General features: G+C 41.8%; 1 protein-coding gene across 4 annotated transcripts; it reads right to left on the bottom strand.

The window, feature by feature from the left end:
* Window positions 1-290: 290 nt before the first annotated feature.
* slc25a16 (solute carrier family 25 member 16) lies at window positions 291-15,092 on the bottom strand. Of its 4 annotated transcripts, none has more exons than XM_036546941.1 (11): window positions 15,023-15,092; window positions 14,888-14,936; window positions 13,853-13,996; window positions 10,445-10,537; window positions 9,535-9,668; window positions 8,284-8,347; window positions 7,965-8,086; window positions 7,464-7,530; window positions 6,381-6,543; window positions 5,854-5,922; window positions 291-451 (listed from the first exon to the last, which is right to left on the bottom strand). In XM_036546941.1, the coding sequence occupies exons 3-11, from the start codon at window positions 13,947-13,949 to the stop codon at window positions 295-297; spliced, it is 966 nt and encodes a 321-aa protein (XP_036402834.1). In that variant the 5' UTR covers window positions 13,950-13,996; window positions 14,888-14,936; window positions 15,023-15,092; the 3' UTR covers window positions 291-294. The 4 variants fall into 4 exon arrangements, with proteins under 4 accessions (XP_036402834.1, XP_036402835.1, XP_036402832.1 ...); XM_036546942.1 differs by having other exon boundaries at window positions 13,853-13,984; XM_036546939.1 differs by lacking the exon at window positions 15,023-15,092 and having other exon boundaries at window positions 14,888-15,014.
* Window positions 15,093-17,083: the final 1,991 nt, after the last annotated feature.

Raw genomic sequence — 17,083 nt, 5'->3', positions numbered from 1 at the left:
CGAGAGCTGGTTGTCATGGCATCCTTTGTGACATTGTTGGTTCTACCAACAAACCATGCACGGAGAAGCAGGGACAGTTGGCAACTGCGCGGCAGTTTCCAGGGTACTGCATGAAGCAACACACACAGAGGTGGATGGCAGTAAGGGTTCAATCCCTGTCCCTTGAGGTCGCGGAGGGCCAGGAGTGCAGCAGGTGGCAGGGGTGGGTGTCACAGGTGGACAGCCGTGGCTGCGAGGCCTCCCCTCTCCACCCCCCCCCCCCCCAGCTGAAGGCCCCTGAGTTCCCCACGGTTTTTAGTTGAGGTGCAGGACCTGCTTCATGAACTCATAGGTGGTGAAGGCCACAGCCTGGGAGGGAACGCAGCGGATGTAGTTTAGGGACAGGCCGCGGTAGAGCCCCTTCTTCACCCCATACTGGCTGTACACATACTTAAGGGTCTTGGTCAGAGTACTGTGGGGGAGAAGTCGTCAATCAATCAAATTTTATTTGTCATAGCACATTTTTACAAACAACATTGTCAAAAAGAGCTGTCCATACAGCACAGTGCATTTCTAGAGGGAAAAAAAAAAAACTCAGGCCAATTGGGGAAAAAACATTGGCATAACACATAAGAAAGCATTAGAACAGTTCACCAGAACACTTCCATCCATTTCAAATACAACTTGAGAAAATACAAATCCTTGTAGTGTCAGGCTGGTACCAACATTAAAAGAAAATGCTCCCAATGCAGGGAGCTATGATTTATAAGACTGCGTGAGGGAGGTGTCTATAATGTAATGTGGGCTGTGAGTTACAGGGGCTCTCCACCTGAAGCCATTGCAGGAATTGCAGCAGTATGCAACGGTCTTTTTCCTAAAGCGTGTGTGCAAGGAAATGGCCACAGTAATTCTTGGATAATGATCCACAACATGTGTGGATCATAAAAAGAGCCTTGCCTGCTGACCAGGTATCGACACTGTACTCTCAACTCTGTGTGAGGGGAGTGTGTTCATCAATTAACAAACCTTAAATGTGTTAAATTTAACATCTGCCTTTAACAAAGACGTACCACAACAAGAGCCTGTGACTGAACAACTTCTGAGATCCTGGGCAACTGAATGACTGAATTATCAAGCCATGGACAATTTATAAAGAGGACTCTATCGGCATTTAGTGGGTGGCGGAATTTACTGCAGTCTGAAAACAGCTCACAGCCCTGCTTAATAGTAACAAAAAGAGTATGTAAATCAAAACATCATGAAGTTTATTTGCTTACAAAAACCAGCCTACTGGAATAAAATTGGCTATTTGAATTGAAATGGCTATTGAAGATTTGTGGGGAAAAAAATCACTTCTTTGTCCTAAACCCCTGGCCCTAGGATAGCTGTACCATGACCTTTCACTACCTACAAGTACACAGAATTGCGTACTTTACTCCACAGGTTGGGCCTAATTATTAAACGACAATTAAACAACAACCTCTTCCATTCACGTAATGTCAGTTATTTTCATATTATCTTCAAACATTCAAAATACAGACACTGCAATTACCGTAAAACTTCCAATAAACGCCGCGTGTTTATTTGCTTTAATTACGTAACTTTACCGGCGTTTACTCGGCGATAATAAGAGACCTGCGTTTATTTCAGTTAAAGACCTGCGTGAAGTTGGCACCCCAAGTATTTAAAAAGTTCGAAATAGTATTACTGTTCGTTTGTGCTACGTTTGTGCCATAAAAATATTCGTTTGTGCTGCTATGGTTTTTTAGATATAAACATTGCATTTTTGGGCGATGACGTCACCCAGCACCCAAGCTTCTCCGAATTGCTCCAAAGTGGTTTCCTTCGTTTGTGCTACGTTTGTGCCGTAAAAGATTTCGTTTGTGCTGCTATGGATTTGTAGATATAAACTTTATATTTTTGGGCGATGAGGTCACCCAGCACCCCAAGCTTCTCCGAATTGCTCCTAAATGGTCACGTTAGTTTCTGCTACGTTTGTGCTGGTTTGTGCCATGATAATTTTCGTTCGTGCGGTCATGCTTTGGATAAACACTGTACTTCATGGCAAAAACTTCCAGAGCGCTGCTTTCTCCATAACGAAGAAAGTGGCTTCTACTGTGCAACGTTTTGCTGGTTGGTGCCCTGAAAAAACTTACATTACATTATTTCCTGATAGGCCTATGTGAGATACAGGATATTTCATGTCATGTAATATTTAATATGTTTAATAAACATAAGCCATACGTGTGTGGTCCTGCAGGTATACAGGTAATCTTGAATGTCTAATAGACACCGCCCCATTTCATTTTTTTCCTGTACTGTATTTTAACTGCTCTGTTTGAGTGTAGAACGCACGAGACCACCTGCGGGTATTTAAGCTGTGGGAACGCGCTGTGTTCTTCAGTTGGCAGTTGACATCGGCCGACCCCCAAATATTTGTTCATTCATTCATTCAGGTGGGCAGATATCACCATAACCACTGGTACACTGTATTATTAGCGTACGTCGTCTGGGTAGTGAAACTGTTACTGCCATGCAGCTCGTTGTTATTACTATATCAGTTTATAGCAGAATCGTTAAAATGTTACCGATATGCGTATGGTAGCTTGCCATTTACGTTGTCAAACCTAGGATCAACACGAGTATGAGTGAGTCAGATGTAACGTTTGCCTGACTCCACGGATGCAAATTCAATGACAATAATCCAATAACAGACTGTTTTTATGTTATATGCTGTGTAGTTTGATTATTTATGTTTCCCGTAACTGTAATAGAATGTTAACAGATTAGCCAGAGATCGAACGGCTGACTAGCCGCTTTAGTTTATCGTTGCCAAGGCAACCTGGAAGCTCACTGGCTGTGAGGCGTCAAACATAAACAGAGCATGCCTGAGATAATGAAGCCTAGTTGGGGTGTGACTGAGAATAAATGGGAATACAGTGACTATTTCACACTTGTAATGACTTGTACAAATTGTAGATAATCTAATGTTACAGAATAATAAATTTACCTTTATACAGAATTGATAATTTTCCAATAACCTTTTCCAATAATACTTTTATGATTCTGAACTGAAGTAAAAAAAAAAAAAAAATCAGCTGACCCACAAATATTTGTTCATTCATTCTTTCAGAATCCACCTATTAAAATATGTCACCTGTGGAGTCATCTCACACTCCATATGCGTAACACCTACACAGAGCGCTTCAATGCCAAGAGCAATAACATTACATGGGATCCCAGTAAATTTACGTTGCAACGCTATTTGGAAATATCCACGTGTTTTATTGCCAGCGTTAATGTATTATTTTTACCTAACGTTAATGACACAACGCTAATTACCTTGACGGCTACTACGTAACTAACGTTAACCAGCTAATTAGCAAATGCAACTCAGGCCTTGTAAGTAATTAGCTGGCTTAAAAAATAGCTACAAGTGCTTGTCATTTTTAAGTGTTGGATATTTCCAAATAGCGCTGCAACGTAAGTTTACTGGGATCCCATGTAATGTTATTGCTCTTGGCATTGAAGCGCTCTGTGTAGGCCTATCAGGAAATACTGTAATGTAAGTTTTTTCAGGGCACCAACCAGCAAAACGTTGCACAGTAGAAGCCACTTTCTTCGTTATGGAGAAAGCAGCGTTCTGGAAGTTGTCAAAGAATTTTTGCCATGAAGTACAGTGTTTATCCAAAGCATGACCGCACGAACGAAAATTATCATGGCACAAACCAGCACAAACGTAGCAGAAACTAACGTGACCATTTAGGAGCAATTCGGAGAAGCTTGGGGTGCTGGGTGACGTCGCAGTACATACAATATAATTTGTTATATCTAAAAACCATAGCAGCACAAACGAAAAATTTTACGACACAAACGAACAGTAATACCATTTCGAACTTTTTAAATACTTAGGGTGCTTACTTCACGCAGGTCACCTAAAGTCCTGCAAGTTATTGGTAGCTGAACTGACCAGGAAAATTCACCATTTTTTCCCCAAGTAGCCCACTTAAACATTATGCAGTGCTCTTTGGTAGCAACTCAAACAGGAATCACAAATAAAGTAAGCTACACATTGTCATTGTAGCCTATGATGGGAGAACAAAGTCTGTAAGGATAGCTTTATCACTGTAAATTTAGGCTACCATGATACAAAAGACAGCTTGTTTTGTTCGTTTGTGTTTAATTTAATTCGTGAACAGATGGGCACGCATAAAGCAAACTGAATTCACTAAAACAACCTCATTTAGGTTGAGTATTTGTTTGTGCTGCAAAGTCATTAAGAAATAGGCTTAAAGCATCCCCAACAAAAGACATAGGAAACACACCGGCTAAAATTATGCTTGCAAAACGATTTAATTTACAAAATCCAAATTCCATTTAACATTTCAGCTATCTATACTATGCCGTAATGTTTCAATTAGCCTCCTTTATTCTCTGCTGTGATGAAACTTTCATAAGCACAATAGACTACGGTAAAGCATCTTCAACATATTGTAACGTGCCGGTGTCACGTACAGTTCTTCCCAGTGTATAATTTTTCCCGGGCATTTCCGGTTCCGTCGCTCGCCACATGACGTGAACACCTGTTTAATGCCTGGGAATTCCAAATAACCAATCACTGCTGACCTGCAACCAGTAGTAACATCCATTTAGTTGAGTGTTGTCCAATCAGAAAAAAAACTTTCCGTTAGGAATTTCCATTTCCTATAGAACGCATTGTTATAAGTAACAATTGCTACAGGTCCATTAAATCTACGTTTTAACCGGTCTATACTTACACAGAAAGCTAACTAAATTTTGTAATTACCCGAGGACGAAGTCAACAGATAGTGACAGTATGAACTGTCTTGTACAAAGCTGGCTAGCTGGCTTAAAATACACTATTATTAACATTTTATTAAATGTGCACAAGCATGAAATATACAGATAAAACGGACTTCGGTTTCTTTTATTACAACAGACGTCCAATAACCTTTGAATCTTATCCAAGTGCTAACACTTACAGCTACAGTACTTTTGCAATTAGCTAGAACGCCTCTTAGCGAGCTAGCTAACTGCAAAAAGTATTGAAGTATTTAATAAAATTACTTTTTTTCTCCCCTCACTCTCTGTTACCACACTGTTTAATGGGAGTAGGAAGTGATCAGATTTTGTAACTCGCATTAATCCATAAAATATGGAATAGAATAAAATAGGCGACCAGCAGGGTGAACTTTGAAAAGCATGGAAGGCATGCCGCTGCAGGAGCCTGGAGCCTGTGACCAGGTCCCGTGTGCTCCAGTCATCTGCAGCATGTGATTAATGCATAAAACTGTGGCATCCCCCCAGGCGAACAGCTCAAGCTTGCTTTAAATCACCCATGCCGTGGCCTGCAGGAGAGCGCTGCCACACTAGGGCTGCGTTCTTGTGAAAAGCGGGGTTTTCTTTTTTGGCTCCTGATTGGATCTCGATGAAGACAGTCCTCTTGCTACAGTCAGGGCGGAGGAACATATCCAACCTGCCTTTTACGCTAAGGAAGAGTTTATATTTGATGGGTTTAGAAAAAAAAAAATACACTCTGTGCTGTCTTCCACACCACTCAGTTATACCAACATCCGGCTTGGTTCAATTTATCACCTTATTAACAATTACTACCCCACTGGGACAGAAATCTACTCTGCAGTCATGGGGCAACCAATGGACCTGCAGCAAAGTGGTTTGGGATTCTGGCTTGGACACACTAACTCAAAAATCTATCGTGACTGAGCTGTTAAAAGCAGACAGGCTTCATGAGCAGATAGGCTCTGCATGAGGCCAGGCTTCGTGTGAGGTGTATAACAGCACGTGGCTGCTTTGGTAGAGACACAGCGCCCACAGGTGGGGGGGGGCTCTTACCGACAAATCTCAGAGTCTGGGAGGACAGCCCCCAGCTGCATCCTCCTGCGTGCCACATCCAGAGGGTAGCTGGGAAAAGAAAGGCATCCAGTCAGACATGGCCGTTTCCAGCAGGAGCAGCGACATTTGGAGGAAGGGTTAATTGCCCCCTTCTCTGTGCCTGGTTTCTCAAAGGGGTGAGGCCAGTCTGCCCTCTAGGAAAATTTTACTTTCCTTTCTTAGAGTGTTGAAATGTGCATGTTGTGATTTGCCCACTGGCATGGACTTCGACTTCCACGTGAAATAAACCAAGATTGGAGCAAAGAATTAGCAGAGAACTTTGACACACTTAGAGCTACTTCAGGGAGATGCTTCCTGACACAAGCTCCAAGACCCACAACCACAGTATTTACTGACTCGTTTGGACAAGCAGGTAACAGCTGAAATTAACCAAGTTTATGCAGCTTGTGAGTCATGTTTGAAGCCCCAGCCCTTGCCGAGGCTCTCCCTAGTGCATGTGGTGAATGCACAGCCCCCCACAAACTCACGATATGGTCTGTGCTATCGCCCCAGCAATCCCCCCACACAGCAGATTGATGTGTGTTTTGAGGACCAGGACGTCGGGGTTGTCAGAGGAGGGACGTCCCAGGAGCTCAGGGGCGTGTTTCAGGCCCAGACTCTTCAGGGTGCCAAAGGTGAAGAAGGAGAAGCCTGCAGAGGAGGGGGAGAGGGGGAGTCAAAAGTGCCTCTTTTAGGACAGTCCCTAGAACAAATGCATTCCCTTCCAAGTTCTGTAAGGAAACCTTCAAAAACATTTCTGATGGCACCCTCTCATAAATACATCTAAAGGCAACTGATATAGCGACACTTTGCAAAATGTAACTAGCAATGGTATTCACAGTGAGCACTCCACTGCAGCACTTGAAAGTGATTTGTTATTACACTGTTGCTCTTTACAAGCATGCCGAGACATGAGGAGGAAAATCAGTGCAGGAAAAACAGCGAAACACAGAAACATAAACAAATTTCACTCTCACTTTACTTAAGATTGCTTTATGGATACAGCTTAGTAATAACAGAGGGTGCATGGTCCATTTTTAGCACACCATTATATGTATAACATATGAAAGACAGAGACACTTTATATTATCAAATAGCATAGTTCAAGGTAAAAGTCAGTACACCCATTTTGGTACACCAGCTGCTCTAGTCTTGCTACTGGTATGTGTGTATTCCACATTCTGAACTGCAAAACAGTTGGTGTTTGTTTATAACAGTGGTTTCACCTCCATTTGGCAAAAGAATACACCTCTGTGTATCTGTAAAAGGAGTGCATGTTGCTATACTCATGTGCTGACACATGCAAAAGGCAAGTGAATATGTAACATTCTCAGCACAGGACTGACTTCAAATGCACTGTGGTGAGAAATGTATTTATCTGCACTGCTTTGGTTAAATGCATGATGTTTACTATGTGTGGCATGGAAACAACGTTTAGTGCATAGCCATGTAATGTGTTCACTGATTCCAGTGTAAGATTCAAATGCAAAGAAGAGACTGTAAAATGGTATAGATAATGGAGTTATAGGCAGTGGTTAAAGGTTAGTAGATCGGGGGGCGTGATGTCTCACCTGCGTACGGCGCCATGCCAATGATGGTGGGTGTGAGCCCTCTGTAAAAGCCAGACACGCCCCCTTCCTTTAAAGAGAAAGATTCTGCATTCAGTTTCCTTTCCACCTAATGACACAGTGTTTCTGCTGACATCTAACTGATTTCCACCTAAGAACATGACAGTGCTTGTGGTAAAATTTAGCTGATTTCCACCTATGAGCATGACAGCATTTATGCTTAAATTCAGCCGAATTCCACTTAAAGCCATGACAGCATCTGAGCTAAAAATCAAATGCTTTCTACCTAAGAACACAACAGCGTTTGTCTTAAATCTAGCTGATTTCCACCTAATGACATGATAGCATTTGTGCTTAAATTTAGGTGACATACCAGTATAAGTACTAATATTTAACTGATTTCTACTTAAGAACATGACAGCATCCGTAATAAAAGTAAACCAATGTCTACTCAACATCCCACTGAAACAGGCACGTGACAGCTGATTGTGATTGGGTGCTTACCTTTCGATAGATGGTCTTGAAGGCATTTCCGATGCCTGTGTACTTGTGTTCCCCTTTCACCTGGAAGGCCAGTCGGGCACGGACAACATCCAAAGGGTAAGTGCAAATAACTGCCGTCATTCCTACAGGGAAGAAGGTAGAGGTGAAACGGACACAATTAAAACATACTGGATAGAACCCATACAATGGATACTTATTGTACTGTGTGTTGCAGTCATAACAAAAAATGACAATAAAATCAGTCACTTCACCTGTTAAATACTGTGTTATGGCCAGAGGCAATCTCCTCCTAATATAAGAGTAATTAAAAGGATCTCACCTGCCATAGATCCTGCCATAAGGCGATGAATGTGACCAGAGATGCCAAGTTGTTTGCTAAGCAGCTGTTTGAATTGATAAAGACAGGAATGAAAGAATGATTCCAATGTGTGAAGTCTTCCTAGGCAAATTATACATTGTGTCAAAGAATCTAACAGATTTACATGGTGAAATATTTACATGTCATTTGTCTACACACAGATACAGGCACAGTGGCTTGCATATGTTTAAATACTAGGAGTGTATACAACACACTTGTCTACATTTTTTTCCTTTGCATCATTTCATTGTTGTTATCATTCAGGTGAATACATTTGAAGGCTGCTGTTCATACAGCACACATCAGCCCTAGCAAATGTGTACCAAACAGTTCCCAATCCATTAAAAATGAATACTTCATACTTGTCTCACTTGCTCTGCCATAAACTAAGTCCAGACTTAATATGGTAAGTATCAATCTCAAGACTATAATGATGTATAGTGATATTTATTTGTTGCTTAGATAATAAATAAATATTACATTCTGGCACTGACTGACTGACAGCCCGCCCCACCTCTGACCCCTCCTGCTGATACTGGTAAAAGCTTGAGTACACAGTAGCCTGTTGATATTATAAGCCTTCACTGCAGGTAAAGTTCAATGATCAAAACTTTGTGGCGATAGAGGCCTTAAGTAATACAAGCTTGGTGGCCACAAACTGCAATAGTAGTACATGGCTCTACACCTGAATCCCACAATGGAGCCAAAATACAAGTTTGGTGCTCATGATAACAGTATCTATACAGCTACTTGCTGAACTCTATGAATGCACTTTTTGTAAGTCACTCTGGATAAGAGCCTCTGCCATATAAATAAACATAAGTGTAAATATACGATCACCACAATTAACTCACTTGGTAGACACTCCTATTAAACAGTAACAAAACCAAACTAACAATTGTACACCTTGTGCATTTGGTCCGTTTATATGGATGAGTTTTCACTGGGGTGACTGGAGTCAAGCACTCATCTAAGGAGTGCATCAGCATCCTACATTTGCAGTCAAACTTAGACCTGCTCACAGAGTCCAACACACTCACAGTCGGAGTCTGACATGCCGCACCCCTCACCATCTGCTCACCACGTGGTCCGTCATGCTATTTTTACCCCACAAACCACCTCAGAGAGATGCACGTCAGCGAGAAAGGGGCAGTAAAAGCCTCATGTGTAGGGGTAAAGTTCACCCCCGGCTGAGATGGCAAGCCAGTCTACCTTTTTGTAGTTGTCGAAGGCCATGAACTGGATGGCTCCGTAGGGGAAGATCCTGACCATCATGGCCCCATTCCCTTTGTAAAGGCCCAGGAAGCCCTCCTTCTTTGGCACCGCACGGAGCGTGGCAAACACCCCTACAAAAAGAGGAACACCAAAGGAACACAGGACACATTTAGTGAGCCAACAAACAACAGTGTACCCCTGATAACTGGAGATAGTTAAGGTTTATTGTTTTTTTACGCATCTAAATCCTTATACAACACTGTTTTATGATCTGTAATTGTATGCTAGGTTCATCCTGCTGTGATGACCACTGCACTTACACTGGAGTGCAGAAGCACCAAAGTGGGATGAATGAATCCAATACGCTAGCACACAGCCAGCAGGTGTTTTTCGCACTAAAACCCACACAGTGCATGACAGTGAAGTACACCGCAGCTCACTGGAGGATGAGCACTAACAAACCCAATTTCTTCTGCTGCTGTGGGCTTCCAGTCACTGCCGGCCAGTGACATGGCTTAAATAAAACCTGGGCCATAGAGCTCAGTTTGCGCTCAAGGAGAGCAATTTGCAGGCTGAACCACTCAAAAGGTCCAGGGTCCAGTGATGACCTTTTGTGCATCTCTCAAAGTGAAGTGTGACATTGAGTAAAATTGCATTTAACACATAAGTGATAGCATGGCCTTTATAATTTGGGACTGCGCTCAAAAAATTCCAATGCATGGCTGTGCTGCTTCCAACTATGAAGACTTACACAAACAATAAGGGAACACACTGACAGATGTGAAAATAAACATTCAGCATCATCCACAAAACGTGTCTGCAAATTTCACATTGTATTTGTGTTGCTCAGGAAATCCTTACACATGCAATCAGATTAGAATCAACAGAAACTGATATTTCCACTTACCAAGATGTTTGTAGTGGGGATTCTGAGCTTGCAGCAGGATCTTCACTCTGTCCAGAGGCGCAATGGTGGATTTGGCACAGCATCCTGCAACACCTTCACACAGCAGGAAATACATACATACATCAGCCTTCAAAAACCACGAAGTACAAACAGACATCATCCCTCTCAGCTCATAATACAATCATAAAATGTCAAAACAGCTTTTCACAACAACAAGCGTGTGTGCTACTGAACCACCATGTACAGATAAAGAAAAACAAAAGGCATAATTAAAGAATCTGGATCAAAACATGCTTGGCCTCTCAGCAGGTTCCCAAATATCTGTCTCTACAGTTATATTTCAACAAAGACACTTGTGCATTCTACCACTGTACCTACACCAGGTCCTTATCAATGCAAAGCAGCTGTATGCAGGGAAAAATAACCAGTGTGAACACCTCTGTGTAGTAGGAGAATGACATCAGGTATTCTGTAGGTAGGTCATAGACATGACATGCCAGATTAACCTGCTGTGGACCTCTTGCTTTTAAATCCTGATCTGAGGTGGATTACTGCACTTAATTCAGGTCAGTGTTCAGCATGTGGAATGTGATGAAATGACCCCTCCATGTGGCACTCTGCCTCCTAAAGACAACACATGCACAGAACTCTGCCAAGTGAATAACTCCCTGGAAGCTCCAAGACTTTAAGACCTTTCAGAATTCAGGATGAATGGAGCGTTTTCTGTCTGGCCCCTAGGAACATACCAAGAGAAAACAATCACTGCAGTCATAATAATCATTGCTGAGAATGTGGTGATCATTCCAACATTTGCACAATCAATTAACATCAGCAACAAATACTGTCTCTGTGATGGGCTGAGGGGGAGGTAGTGACTGAATTACAAATTGCCAAAAGCATAACACCACCAAACAACTGCACTGTTTGTAAAATCTGAGTTACAAATTAGCTAACACTACCAAAAACAAAATTAAACCACTTAAATGGCTGCTATTCTTTAATTTAAGACAAGTTTCTACACAAGGAAAGCCTGAGCAAGATGATGTGGATCTAAATGACACCTTCTTCTCACACAAGATATCTGACACCCTTCCAATCAAAACAGTCCCCTTCACCATGGATGAACTTCAGATATGCTTAACCAAACAAAGAAAATCCAAAACCCCAGGTCCTGACAACATACCAGCAGTCATCTGGAAAAGCCATCTCTTTCAAAAACAGCTTTTACGGTTCTGTAATGAAACTTACAATGGAAACAAACCTGACGTCTTCTCAAAGACTTGCATCATTCCTTTACTAAAGAAAGGCAATCTTCAACTGCCTCAAAACTACAGAGGTATCACAATGTCTCCCATTGCTTGAAAATCTACAACTCAATGTTCCTTAACAGGATCACACCGCATCTCGATCCTATTCTTCGACACAAACATAACAGTTTCAGGAAGGGCAGATCAACTTTACCCCAGATCCTTGCACTTAGAAGAATCATTGAAGAGATGAAAATTTCCAAGAGAAGAGCAACCATCGGGTTCATAGATTTTTTCAAAGGCTTTTGACAGTGTCAACAGGGAAGTTATGCTGCATATACTTCTGAATCACGGCATACCCAAGGAGATTGTAAAGGCAACTGCAATCATGTACAACAACCCCTCAAGTTTCATTCAGAGCATAGAAAAGAATTTAGGCACCTCTGGTTTAGAAGAAAATATTTTAACGGGAGCAGAGGAAATTGAACTTTATTTCTTATGGTTATAATGTCTTATTTAAATTAATGTTCTGTTTAATTGGTTGGGTATTCATGTGCAATTTGTTCAATAAAAGCATGTTTGAAATAATTTATGTTATTTCTTTAATCAATGGGCATAGGCTAGTCAATGTTTGGGGTCTATGTTAGCAGTGTACCTATTAAAGCAGAAAGACATAGCAACTGTATAGATAATATGCATACTTCAATATTTGTTTATTTATTGCAAGTCATATCGTCATCGCAATACTGAATAATGTTATCGCACATCGCAGATTTTCCTCATATTGTGCAGGCCTAGCTGGTATCCTCCAAGGAGACACATTGGCACCCTATCTCTTTGTCATTGTTGTCAATTACATCTGACGACAGTCAATGGACCCTAACCACACCAACAGTCTCACTGTTGAACCTCGTAAGTCCAGGAGACACAAGAGTGAGCATCTCACAGATCTTGATTTTTGCTGATGATATAGCACTTACAGCTGATGAACTCCAAGCAGCACAGGATCTTTTAACATCTCTTGAAGAGGCAGAAGCCAAAGTAGGTCTTTTTCTTAATGTGAAGAAGACTGAATATATGGCAAATAACGAAGAGAAGGGACACCAGGTCATTCTATCTTGTGATGGCACACCTATCAAAGAGGTGACTGGTTTCAAATACCTAGGCTCATACATTGCGGATAGCAAGAAAGACTTGCATGTGCAAGTGACAAGCATGGAATGCCTGCGACAAACTACACCACATCTGGCACTCTGACATTTCAGAACAAACAAAAGTAGCTTTCTTCAAGGCATGTGTGGAGAGCACCTACAGATGCCATCTACACAAAACTTCTCATGAGGGTCAAGAACATATCCTGGCAAGAACATCGAATGAAGCGTGAATCTATGGTGATTTACCACCAGTTTCCACCACTGTAGCACAACGCAGAGCTAGATTTGCTGGTCACTGTTTGCGGGCCAAAGTTTTCTCAGACCTTCTATTATTGAGGCTCCCCTGCCATAACAGGGGTAGGAGACCTCTAAATTACACCGATACCGTTGCCTTCAGCTGCCAGCGGAAGATCTGGCCAGACTGCTAGCAGATAGGGAAGCCTGGAGGCTTCAAGTGACTTCGATCTCGGCTGAGGCCAAAGGATGATGATGATGATGATGATGATGATGATTCTACATGAACTAGATTTGCTGCAACCCACAGTACGTATATTAAAAGAAATGTCAAGGAAGCAACCTATATGTAATGGTTAAGACCACATAAATTTTCTATGTACTAATGTCAAAACTATAACGTATCTTGTATACCTATCCTTAACCCCAACAGAGCTCAAAGTGTTTGTGATGTCACTTCCTGGAATCACGTTATGAACTGTTCATAATCACATTCTTACATTTGGAAGGTTGACTCAGGTGATTATGGAAGCTACCGCTTAAACATGTGCCAAAACCATACTGGTAACCGGGGTGTGGTGTATTACCAGTGCAAATAAGTATCAAATTTGTACTGCAATACTGGTACTGTTAACGTTGGGGGGAGCCAGAAGCATGTTTTTCAATCACTAACATACTATAACGTGCTAGTTAAATGCCATGTATTCACGTAAGTATCATTGCACTGTAGCGGTCTGTTAACTGTTAGAATTGCGATGAACTGACAGTCTTACCTCCGGCTACAAAGGAGCGCACCCAGTAATAGTCCCTCTGTGCTGGGTTTGGTATCTGTGGAGGGCCAGTTGCTGAGACAGATGCTTCTGTAGCCATTGTGGATATAACTTAGCGGTCACATTCATCCATATCTAGCGTGCACCCTAAAAACGAGCAAAACAACAGTTGAGAAATGCGTATTTAAATCTAAAACAAACACAACTGTCAAATTTCACTGACGGTGAGAATGCTAAGTGAAAAGTATCTGACATGGCATTCAGATAATACACGGTCAAGGAGGACAAACTATTTCACTTAAGACTGACTGGGATGAAAACGTTAAAACAGACTTCTTGACACGTGATTTAAATGTTCTGTGATGTAGAAGATGTACAGACACACATAATCTAAGGAAATGAAAATATCCTTTACAGTCGTCCTGCCTGCAGAAAGACCCTGATGAAGTCCGTAGTTATCAAATTGGTGACTTAAGGGGCAACGTACAATTCTCCACAAATTCATAATATACAGAAACATTTTCACCGTTGTCACATCGGAGACAACGCCCTGTCCAGCTACCTAGAAAGCCTGCAACGTAGCATTCTCCCCATGTAGACAGCTAACTAGCAAGTTAACTAGTTAACAACTAACTAGCAAGGTAGTTTGAAACCCAGCTAATCAACGTCTTTTCATTCATTCTAGCTAACCAGCAAGCAAAATGTCAAAGACTGGCAAGCAAGACCGGCGCTCAGTTGCCAGCTACCTGGTTAAACTAACTAAGCAGCTGATATTAAATCGATATTATATCGTCTTCTGACGTCGAGACTATTTAGGCGCATACAAGTTATCTCCGTCCGTGTCGTTGGCAACGCTGCTAGCCAGCAGTTCGGGAGCTAGCCTGTTAGCTGGCAACAGGAAAGCAAGGTCAACTGTCAGTTTAACGTTGCACAATGTAACTAGCTAGCTTACCACGGTAGCTAACAGTTCCTGTATATTTTCTTGTCTCTACATAAACCAACCAAGCGCAGAATGCGCACTTTCAGTTTAATACGTACCGTGTTCGACGTTACATTTCCCCCGTTTTTCACAGTCAGCGAGGTTTTGCTGGAAAGTAAAAAGATGTGCACATAGCTAGTTACCTTCCGACCTATCTTAGAATATTTATGAAAGCACGTGTCTTTAGTGAATACCAATCATCGTTACGGTGTCCTTCATCCCTCGGCTTCGGTCGCAGAGTGATGGCATCAGGGTGGTTCCGAGAGGTGGGAGTGGCCGGGGAGTTCTGAGCTCGATGACGGATGAATGTAACCTCCAATCCAATCTTAACCAGTTCATTTATGCTGTTTCACAGTGAGTTGGTGGGATCATTCACGCCACGGAAGAAGAGGAAAATAAAGAAAGAAAAAGGAAAAGAAAAGTTTGGCAGATGTCTCGGGTTTGTCTACAGTATCTTAGTATGTGTTCCAAATATTACAGCTGTTATTCAGTGAACATGGTATCCAGTAGCAGGCTGATGTTAGTTGCCTGGTCAGATCAGGTTGTACATTTGAATAACTGAGCATACTGCCACTTTGGTGGCCAGGCACATACAGGATCAAAAAGACAAGTACATTTACATTTATTCATTTTTACATGCTTTTATCGAAAGCGACTTACAAGTGAGGTAGAGTACAACACAAGCAAAAAGCCATATATAAGGGGTCTACAATATTAGAAATCCTGCATGACCAAGTTTCAATTGTTGGCCAGACAAGGTAGAGACTTAAGCTGTGTGTATATATACAGACAGATGACAAATTAAAGGAAAACCCTGAATAAATGAGTGGAGAAACATAACGAATGCAGATGCTTCCACACAGGTGTACTGCATGGTACAATTAAGCAATTAACATCCAATCATGCTCTGTGACATGTATAAAAATGCTGAGCAGACCCAGTTGATCTCAATTTTGGATCAAGATGGCAAGAGGAAAAGATCTAAGTGACTTCGAAAGAGGGTTCATTGTTGGGACACGGGTGGCAGGAACTTCAGTCGCAAAGACTGCTCAACTGGTTAGTGTTCCAATAGGAACAGTGACTAAAGTGACATCTGCATTTAGATCTATGGGAAAGACATCAGTAAATAGGGTCGGAAATTGTGGTCGACAGCGCACATTCGATGACCGTGATGCTTATGCGTTAGTGTGATATGTAAGGAAAAACAGAAGAGCAACTCTTCCTCAGGTGACTGAGAATGTCAGTGCAGGACGTGATCAGACTGTCAGCAAGAACAGTCCGTCTACAATTACATAGAGAGGGATATTATAGTAGGTTAACAGTGCAGAAACTCCTCATTACAAAGATGAATGCACATTTGAGAGTTCAGTGGTGCAAAAACCATAGGCACTGGTCTACAGAGATGTGGAAAAAAGTGATATGGTCAGATGAGTCATCCTTCACCATATTCTCAACTAGTGGGCAAGTGCATGTGTGGCGTACACCAAGAGAACGGTACAGGCCTGAATGCTTGACCCCTACGGTGAGGGAGTCCAGTGGCTCTGTTATGCTGTGGGGGGGCATTTTGCTGATATGGTTTGGGTCTACTTGTCCCCTTAGAGGGAAGAGTCACTGCAAATCAACAAAAAGTTGTTCTATCTATCCTATCCTGATGGGAGTGGTCTCTTCCAGGATGACAATGCCCCCATCCATAGGGCACGAGGGGTCACTGAATGGTTTGATGAGTATGAAAATAAGAATAAGAAATACTTTATTAATCCCGAAGGAAATCTGAGAATCATGTGAATTATATGCTATGGCCTACACAGTCACCAGATCTCAACCCAATTGAACATCTATGGGAGATTTTGGACCAATGTGTTAGACAGCGTTCTCCACCATCATCATCAAAACACTAAATGAGGGAATATCTTTTGGAAGAATAGTGTTCCAGTAGAGTTCCAGAGACTTGTAGAATCTATGCCAAGGCGCATTGAAGCTGTTCTGGCAGCTCGTGGTGGCCCAACACCTTACTAAGACACCTTATGTTGGTTTTTCCTTTAATTTGCCACCTGTCTGGGTATATATATCCTAGGTTTCCACTAGGATTTTTTCTTATCCAGTCCGGTGTTTGAAAAGAATTTATTATTATTATTATTATTATTATTATTATTATTATTATTTATTACACATATATGACAGTCTATGTTCCAAACGCAAATATAATGTACACCTAGGTTGATGAAAGAATGACAATGACCTCGAATCAGTTTGAC

The sequence above is a fragment of the Megalops cyprinoides genome, chromosome 15 (assembly GCF_013368585.1).
Source record: "Megalops cyprinoides isolate fMegCyp1 chromosome 15, fMegCyp1.pri, whole genome shotgun sequence".
NCBI classification, from domain to species: domain Eukaryota; kingdom Metazoa; phylum Chordata; class Actinopteri; order Elopiformes; family Megalopidae; genus Megalops; species Megalops cyprinoides.
The sequence above is the reverse complement of the archived record's forward strand: the minus strand, read 5'-3'. Positions and strand labels throughout refer to the sequence as shown.

Bases quoted from the DNA above. Each gene is read 5' to 3' on its own strand.
- slc25a16 (XM_036546941.1), bottom strand. From the start codon at position 13,949: ATGGCTACAGAAGCATCTGTCTCAGCAACTGGCCCTCCACAGATACCA. The intron at 10,538-13,852 runs GTAAGACTGTCA...TGCTGTGTGAAG, and splicing joins GCGCTCCTTTGTAGCCGGAG to GTGTTGCAGGATGCTGTGCC. The intron at 7,531-7,964 runs GTAAGCACCCAA...TTCTCTTTAAAG, and splicing joins TCAAGACCATCTATCGAAAG to GAAGGGGGCGTGTCTGGCTT.